Source organism: Sceloporus undulatus, unplaced genomic scaffold (assembly GCF_019175285.1).
Source record: "Sceloporus undulatus isolate JIND9_A2432 ecotype Alabama unplaced genomic scaffold, SceUnd_v1.1 scaffold_24, whole genome shotgun sequence".
In the NCBI taxonomy this organism is placed as follows: Eukaryota; Metazoa; Chordata; class Lepidosauria; order Squamata; family Phrynosomatidae; genus Sceloporus; species Sceloporus undulatus.
In genome coordinates, this window is record NW_024802946.1 from 1,085,183 (window position 1) to 1,094,495 (window position 9,313).

A 9,313-nucleotide genomic window follows, 5' to 3' on the forward strand; every position below is an offset into this window, starting at 1 on the left:
AAGCAAACCTATCACAGATTTTTCTGTGGCTAAGGGGGAGTAACCCAGTGGTTCTCCAGGGCCAAGTGGGGACTTGAACCCTGATCTCCAGAGTCATAGTCCAATGCCCAAATCTCTACACTCCCAAAGGCTTCATTCGTCTTCTGCAATCTTCTCAAAATGGGAAAAGGAAGGGACTTGACATTACTCCCTGTAACCTTTTTGAAAGGTAGTGCAGAGGAGAGCTGAGCTATTTGAGCATATTGCATGGAAGGATGACCCACAAGCCGCAATGCGGTTGCTCATCCTTGGGCTTGTGGATGGTGAACAAGGCAAACATGTACATGCATCAATCCAAGCTGAGCACATGTTAGGTTGCTAACAGGATTCCAGCCACCCTATTTGTTAATATAGGGCCTGTACAGATAGGCCAAAATAAAACTGTTTCGGGTCACTTTGGAGGTAAGCTGTTTAAATGACACACACATCTTAAGAGGCCAGAAGCTGTGCCAAAGCTGCGCTCTAGTTCTTAGGAGTGGAGCATGGCTTTGGTGCGGCTTCTGGCCTCTTAGGACACATGCAGCATTTAAACAGCATACCTCCAAAGTGACCCGAAGCAGCTTTATTTTGGCCTGTCTGTACGGGCTCTTAGTTAAATGTCTGGTCCTTATTTTATTTAGAATCATTTTATTTGAAAGCATTACCCAACTCTTTATGCAGCATTTAGTGCTATTTGCATTTCTTCTTACGTACTTTTTAAAAATGGTCTCAGTTTGCAAACAAGCTCTTAATTCAAGGACTTGAAAAAGCTAATAGTCCTTTGAAGAAACAAAGAAATGGGAACCCATATACCCTCTGCCCCGAATATTGATAATACTGATTAACCAGGAATGAGATAAAGTTCTGGTCCTCCTAAATTTGACTCTGAGCTGTGGACCAAAGTAATATGTTTGTTTTGAGGAATTATATAACACAGAAGGCGGTACAAAGCTGGCACCTGATAAAATGCATAGATCCAGAACAAGGAGGGGCAGATAGCCACTTTCTGTCAAGGGAGGAGAACAGGCAGCAAACCGAACCATGGAGTTGTCTGGTGCCTTCACCCTCTTCCTTGTCCTTTACCTATCCATCCTTCTTATCTTCACAGCCCTAAGGGATCTATCGCGAAAGAAAACGCTCCCCCCCCGGCCCCATCCCTTTGCCTTTCATTGGAAATTTCATGCAGCTCAGGTCCACCGAACTTTTAAAATCTCTTCTCAAGGTGAGTGGTTGTCCCATGGAACTGCCATATGATCGGATGTAATGAAAATCCCGGTAAATGGCTGGGATTTAGAGAGGCATGTGTCTCTGTTCTGTCTCCGTTCCTATTCTCATCTTTTCCTTTGGGATTCCTGCTAATTAAGATGAAATCTATGGGAGGACATGCCTAGGTAACATGTGTGCATGTAACTGAGCAATGTACAGCAATGTTTTCTTTATAATGGGATGGAAAGACCTCTTCACTAGACCTCTGTGCACCATCCAACCTTCCCAGTAATGAAAATCTCAGGAAATGGCTGAGAATTAGAGGCATGTCTCTCTATTCTATCTCCATCTCTAGTCTTGCCTTTTCGTCTGGAGTTCCCGCAAATTAAGATGAAATCTATGGTAGGATTGTTCGAGGTAACATGTGTGCATGCAACTGGGTTATGTAAGACAATGGGATAGAAGGAGATCTTCACTAGGCCTCTATGCCAGCAACTGTTCAGCCCCAAGGGACCATTGCTGCTGCCCTTTACTAAGGACTTTATCACACGTGGCACAGCTAGAAGAGATAGCCTTCTTCTACTTGTAACACTGCTGTGCTCCTACTATTACTTTGCTCCTCTTTCTTATCACTGTATTCCCATTTAGAAGGGAAAGACACAATACCTATACAATGTCTTTTGATGGTTGGTACCAAGAGCTCTCCATCTGGAAGCATCCTGTACATTTCTTTGTAAATACCTTGAAGGCACCAGATCCCATCTAAGCTCAGAAGCTAAGAAAGGTCAGGCATGGTTTGTATTCAGAAGGGAGACTGCCAAAGAATGGCAGGTATTTAAGCTCTGATTGAGTATTCTTGCATGGTCTGGGAATGGATTGGATGTCCCTTGTGGTCTCTTCCAACTCTTTCATTCAATGATTTCAGAGGGAGGCAATGGCAAACTACTTCTCCATATTCTTTGCCTAAGAAAACCCTATGGGATTCATAGTCAATAGCTGACTTCAAGGTACATAATTTTTGCTCATGGAAGCAGATCAGCCAATAGTAGCAGAAGCAGTAGTGCATGGATAGGAATCATGGATTTCTCTAGCTTACAACTCCCAGAAGCCCTAACAAAGAAACCAATGATGAAATGCTGGGAGCTGCAGTCCAGCGACGGTCCAGAAGGCTGCATGATTCCTGCCCCTTCAGTGAAGGAAGAACTATTTGGCTGGCATCCTGTTGAGAACTGATGTGGGGTAATGCTATATCAAGATATGTAGCACACTATGAGATATTTTGCCAGTTTATGGTGTAACGGCACCATTAGAAACAGTAGAGAAATGACAATTTGGCTTAGCTTCCATTGAGCGCTGATGTGGTATAATGCCATATTGACATTACCTTGTGGGCTTGTGAGTAGAGTGAGAAGTCCACACTACAGGGAGAAGATCTGTCTGTATCTCTTCCCAGTGGAGCAGAATTATTTCTTTAATCTTGCAGGGGAAATCAGAAGACCATGCCGATAAAGCAAGCATCCCACTTTATTAAAAGGAAGCCTTTTCTGTCTCACACTTTGGCTGCATCTAAATCGCAGAATTAATGCAGTTTGTCACCGCTTTCAGTGCCATGGCTCAGTACTTTAGAATGCTGGGATTTGCAGTTTTGTGAGATATTTAGCTTTCTCTGTCAGGGAGCTCTGGTGCTGCAACAAACTACAAATCCCAGGAGTCTAGAGAATGGAGCCATAATCATTAAAGCAGTGACAAACTGCATTAATTCTGCAGTGGGGCAATGGTGTTTGATAAGAATCTGAACAGAATAGGTCCCCTGAGCTCTCAGCTCATAATTTGAAGACAGATTGCTAAAAATCACTCATACAGTGCAAATGTGCTGACATAACTTTCCACCAGCTTCCTATCAGATTTTAAATTTGTTTTTCCAGACTTTTGTTTTTTAGTGTAAACAAATCAAACCATGTCCCTTGCTATCAAGGAACCTTCGGACACTTATGTGTCAAGGTGGAATCAGATAAGCTGGGTGTAACCTTCGATGAATCAGTTTGTTTGTGTCTTGAGCAAATACCCTGGAAATTGCGGGACATGATTCTAAAAGGATGCCCTGCAGAATTAATGCAGCTTGACGCCACTTTAACTGCCATGGCTCAGTGCTATGGGATTGTGTGATTTTGTGAGATATGTAGCCTTCTCTGCTGGAGAGCTTTGGTGCCACAACCAACTACAAATGACACAGTTCCATAGGACGGACCCATGACAGTTAAAGAGAACTGTGTTAATTCTGAAGTGTGGTAGTGCCCCAGGTTGGCCCAAGTGAAGCCATAACCCAAGTGAAGCCCCTTCCATTTCAGATTATTGGGCAAGTTAAGAAAACAGCTGCACAAGCAGGTCTCAGAGACCCCCCTTTACACAAGACCCCCCTTTACACAGTCAATTGTGTAACTGGCTGGTTTAACAAACAAATAGGATTCCAGCTGGGGTGAACTTTATAGAGGTGCGGTAAGAAATACTCTGATATCAAGTCCTTTCTACAGTTATTTGGGGTTCTTTCTTCTTGAGGGATGAAATGTAGATGGTGTGTGTGTGTGTTTGTGTGTGCGTGTTTGGCAGATGGCTTTTGCTGAGAAGAACAGTAGAAAAGCAGCTAAGCACCCTTCCCCATGAATGAGCTGCTCTACTGAACAAACCCTAAGCTCATCCATTGAACTAAAAAAGGCTATTCTCTTGCAAAGCTGCGTGAAAAATACGGCCCTGTGTTCACCGTCTATTTTGGAACGCGTCCGGTTGTGGTCTTGTGTGGACATCAGGCTGTGAAGGAAGCCCTGGTAGACAAGGCAGATGAATTCAGCGGAAGGATAGCCAACGCTACTGTGGATGACACCTTCCAAGGATACGGTGAGATGCCCCAACTGGTTTTGCAGTAATGGTCCCTACCTTTTCTGCTCTTTCCTGCTTGCCGTTCCATTTCTTTCCTCTTTCCTCCAGGGGTGACTTTTGCCAATGGGAATCACTGGAAACAAATGCGTCGCTTCTCCCTTACTATCCTGAGGAATTTTGGAATGGGGAAAAAACCCATCGAAGAGCGAATCAAAGAGGAATCCCAGTTCCTGCTGGAAGAAATTAGGAAGACAAATGGTGAGTAGGGATACAACAAGGAACGCTCAGACATTTTCTCATTCTGATAGCAAATGATGTTTTGTCAAGAAAGCCCATTTTAAAAAAGCAATCCCTCTTAGATCCCCCACCAAAAAAATCCTGGATTGAAAACACTCCCTCTTCATTTTTCACCTTCAGCGCTTGGAGAACATGCAATGTTTCCTTGGGTTTTGTTTGCAGATTCTCTTCTTAATAGAGAAGGAACTTTGGGGATTCATGTTTACAGACATTAATGAGTGAACAGGACTTCCAAATCCAGAGCTCTAGCACAAGTAGGGGGGGAAATGTGGGGATTCATGTTTATGGACATTAATGAGTGAACATGAGCTCCAAATCCTACTTCTTAAGCCAGGCAGTGCCCTTCAACTGTGGCACTGTGCAACTTAAGAAGTAGGTTTTTTAATGGGTAGCAGCAGAAGTAGCTACAACAATGTGCTCCATCCTTGTAGCTTTGTCTGATGATGCAGGATATCTGCCATTATCTTTTATTTGTTAGGTATCGATTTTGTCCACAATATATTTATGCTGTCCATTTTGATTGTGTTCCTTGTCCTCCCTCATGGTTGATAAAGGCCAGTCACACAATGGAAGGTACTTTCTATCTAGGTCATGCTTCCCAAGCTGGTGCCATCCCTCCAGATGGGTAAAGACAACAAGTCAAATGACTTTCCAAATATCGGAAGGGTACCAGGTAGCGGGAAGCAGTTCCAAGCATCAGTTTGACAACTCCTCATCTTTTCTCTCTCCCTTTGTCCTTTAGGGAAGCCCTTCAACCCCACTTACTACCTCAACCGTGCCGTCGCCAATGTTATCAGCTCCATCCTTTTTGGGGACCGCTTTGACTACAAAAATGAGTTGTTTCAGTTCCTCACAGTAGCATCGAATGAAATCTTCCGAAGAATGAGCACTGGTTCTGGACAGGTACTTTCTTCCTAGAAAAAAAAAGAAGGAAGAGAAAAGAAGGGTGTTCAGTGCACCTCAAAGAAGGAACTTATACTTGAGGGATGTTTTCCCCCCCATGCCCATATGGACACAATTACACAAGAGCAGAAATACCCAACTCTAACCGCTAGTTTCTCTCCTTGCACAGAGGTTCGACGTCTATTACAGCTTCCTGAAGTATTTCCCAGGACCCCAAACCAAGATCAATGAGCTCCTGAGACAGGTTAGAGCCGCCATTTCCCAAAAGGTGAAGAGCAACCAGGAGACCCTTGACCTCAACTGCCCACGGGACTTTATTGACTGTTTCCTCATCCAGATGGAAAAGGTACCTTGTTAGAGATTGGCGTGGGAGATGGGCCGGTTTAGGGATAGGCGACTTGAAATCACTCAATGTTTCAGAAAGACATTTTAGACTCTTGTCCAAATATTTCCTAATATTCTTTCCCTCCCTAATCATTTGTGTCTAAATGAATGAGGATAGCCAGATACTATTTAGATGCCTCCCGTTCTCCTGGCCACTAAATGGCTCTTGCTGGTGCAAGTTGAGTCTTGAAGGGGCATTGATCACTGTGCAAGGAAAGTAATGCATTCCTCCCTCCACAATGAAACATAAAAAGAATGCACTGCAGAATGAATGCAGCTTGACACCGCTTTAATTGCTGTGGCTCAGTGCTATGAGATTCTGGGATTTGTAGTTTTGTGAGACATTTAGCCTTCACTATCAGAGTGCTCTGGCGTCACAGCAAACTACAAAACCCCACGATTCCATAGCAGTGAACCATGGCAGTGTCAAGCTGCATTATTTCTGCAGTATAGATGCAGCCATGCCCAACCGTAATTTGGACATAGACATGAATATGTTCCTAGCAGAATGCCTGCCAAGGTTTTACCTATTATGAATCTCAAATGCAAACCAAAAGGAAAGGAAAGGCTCATCATCCGGTCTCAGGACAGAACACACTTTCCCATTCTTGCTGTTGACGGTCCTTCCCGCGATGCTCTCATGAAGTTTTGTTCATGTCTGCTTTCAGGAAAAAGACAACCCATCCAGCGAATTTACCATCAAAAACTTAGAGCTCAACGTCCTGCTTCTTCTCTTTGCTGGGACAGAGACAGTCAGCTCCACCTTGAGATTCGGGCTTCTATACATGATGAAATATCCCGAAATCCAAGGTATGGAGGGCTGGGGCAGAGGAAATTAATCCTGGGCTTTCATAGCTGTTGTTGTTGTTGTTGTTGTTGTTGTTGTGGCTGCTGCTGCTGTTTGTCCTTTTGCCACCTGTATCTAGAGATATAGTTCTTCTGTGAAAAACGTTTCCACATAGCCACTGAGGTTGCATCTGCACTGCAGAAATAATGCAGTTTGACACGGCTTTAACTGTCATAGCTCCATGTTATGGAATTCTGGGATTTGTACAGTAATTTTGTGAGATATTTAGCCTTCTGTGTCAGAGAGCTCTGGTGTCCCAATATACTACAAATCTCCATAGGTTAGAGACATGAGAGTTAAATCGGTGTCAAACTGCATTAATTCTACAGAACAGATGCAGCCTTAGTCGACATCTATTTGTTCGATTAAAAAGGGGATAAGTTTTTATTTGTTGGTGAAAGGAGAGCAGGAGGATGGCAAGCCTGGTCTCCCACAGCAGCAAATCCCATCAGTTGGGAGCAACCACCAAGAAGGCTCTCTCTTGTGTCCTCACCAAACATGCCTGCGATAGTGGTGGGACTGAGAGTAAGCCTACTCCTGAGGATCTTCTGGCATGTTTCTATGGGAAAGGTACACTTAGCTATGCTAAAATGAGAAACTCATTTCCCTTTGTAGGTCAGCAACCAAAGGGAACTAATGCTCTGAATAATTTTGATAGCAAAAGTGCATCAGGAAATTGACCAAGTGATCGGCCGGACCCGTCCCCCAAACATTGGCGACCGGACCCAATTGCCGTATGTGGATGCCGTTGTCCATGAAGTGCAGAGGTTCAGTGACCTCCTCCCCTTGAATCTGATCCACATGGTTACCCGGGACACTGAGTTCAGAGGCTACAAGATTCCAAAGGTACAAGTATTGGGGGGACCAAGTAAAATGGGGAGACATGGCAATGTGTTCATGCTAAACTCTGAGACACAGTTGTGCAATGTTGTTTTTTTTTTTATTTTATTTATTTATTTATTTATTTTTTGCTTAAGTTACCCAGATGTGTCATTTGCAGGGATATCAGTAGTGGAGGGCAGATGATCACATCTTCCCAAACTGGTGCCCCTGCCCCCAGTTTTTGCAGTTCTCACCCCAACCCTCTTTTCTTTTCCAGGGGACAGAAGTCTACCCCCTCCTCAGCAGTGTCCTCTTTGACCCCACCATGTTTAAAAACCCCTACACTTTCAACCCAGAGCATTTCCTGGATGAGAACGGACGTTTCAAGAAGAACGATGCTTTTCTGCCATTCTCCTCAGGTAGGGACCCCCCCAAGCACAGTTCTGCAGCTGAACTCCCAGGCAGAGAAATCTAGTGCCTCCCTAAATGACAAATGTCAGGATTCCATACAATGTTGCCGAGATAGTTAATGTAGAATCATAGTGATATAAAGGTACAGTGTGAAAGGACTCCAAGAATCTTGGGATCATAGAATCATAGAGTTGGAAGAGACCGCAAGGGCCCTGATCCAGTCCAACCCCATCCTGCCATGCAGGAACTCACAATCAAGCATCCCTGACTGATGGCCATCCAGCCTCTGTTTAAAGACTTCCAAGGAGGGAGACTCCACTGCACTCCAATGAAGGAGTGTGTTCCTCTGTCGAACAGCCCTTACTCTCAGGAAATTCCTCCTAATGTTGAGCTGGAATTGCTTTTCCTGTAGTTTGTATCCCTTGTTCCCAGTCCTACTCTCTGGAGCAGCAGAAAACAAGCTTGCTCCCTCCTCAATATGACACCTCTTCAAACACTTAAACAGGGCTATCATATCATATCACCTCTTAACCATCTCTTCTCCAGGCTAAACATCCCCAGCTCCCTAAGTCTTTCCTCATAAGGGATGGTTTCCAGACCCTTCACTTACTAGAAAGCTGGTTAAGCCCTACTGATTATTCTCCAATTGCTCTTACAGGGAAGCGGGTCTGTCTGGGCGAGACTTTGGCCCGCATGGAGCTTTTCATCTTCTTTGCCACCATCATGCAGAAATTCCAGTTGAAGCCCCTTGTGGCTCCCAAGGACATTGACCTGACTCCTCACGAGGTTGGATTTGGGGCCATCCCACCCTACTACCAGCTCTCCATGATCCAACGCTGACCTGGGAGGCCCGGCCATAAGCGCTCTTGGACTAGCTTTATGCTTGAGCTCCATAGGATTGAAAGCTTTGCTCTCCGTCTCTTTCCTGACTCTTGCGCAGAGAATTTTAAAGATGGCTTCCATATTCAGATTTCACCTCCAGATTATAGCTTCTTGAAGTGACCCGCAGTTGTAATCCCAGGTGTGGAGCAGAGGGACTTTTGACTTGTTACATCTTGACCTGTCTCAGAATTCTGATGCCTCTTGAATTGTCTCTTTCTTTCTGTGTGTATGTGTGTGTGTGTGTGATTGTACACTCATGTGTGAATGTCTGTCTGTCTGTCTATGTGTGTGTGTGTGTATATATATATATATATATATATATATGTATGTATATGTATATATTTGTCTTATATATTTAGGTGGCTTTAAGCTTTGAGTTGCCTCAGAATAATAAAATTTACAATAATACATTTAATGTGTGCTTTGGGGTTCAGGTTTTTATAAATCACCAAGCTTCTTTGTCTCACTGAGTCATCTCTTACCTTGTCTAGAGAGTTACATTTTAAATAAGAAAGCCTGCTGATGGGCTTGCCATTCAACTGGTCCCTGGCTTGGTAGACCTATTGTGACAAGGTCTATCATGCATATGTTGGGCTTAAGGCCATGAAGGTTCATGCTGCCAATCTCTTTCTTTTAGTGGTCTCAGGGTGCTACAAGATTCCTTTCCAT

At 44.1% G+C, this 9,313-nt stretch overlaps 1 protein-coding gene across 1 annotated transcript; it reads left to right on the forward strand.

Moving 5' to 3' along the window:
• The first annotated feature begins 1,007 nt into the window (after positions 1–1,007).
• On the forward strand, positions 1,008–9,059 carry LOC121917617 (cytochrome P450 2G1-like). The gene is given in 10 exon segments (XM_042443719.1): positions 1,008–1,137; positions 1,139–1,240; positions 3,954–4,116; positions 4,207–4,356; positions 5,138–5,298; positions 5,468–5,644; positions 6,351–6,492; positions 7,188–7,375; positions 7,629–7,770; positions 8,421–9,059. Coding segments are annotated over 10 exon segments (1,485 nt in total). The 5' UTR covers positions 1,008–1,059; the 3' UTR covers positions 8,603–9,059.
• The last annotated feature ends 254 nt before the right edge of the window (positions 9,060–9,313 follow it).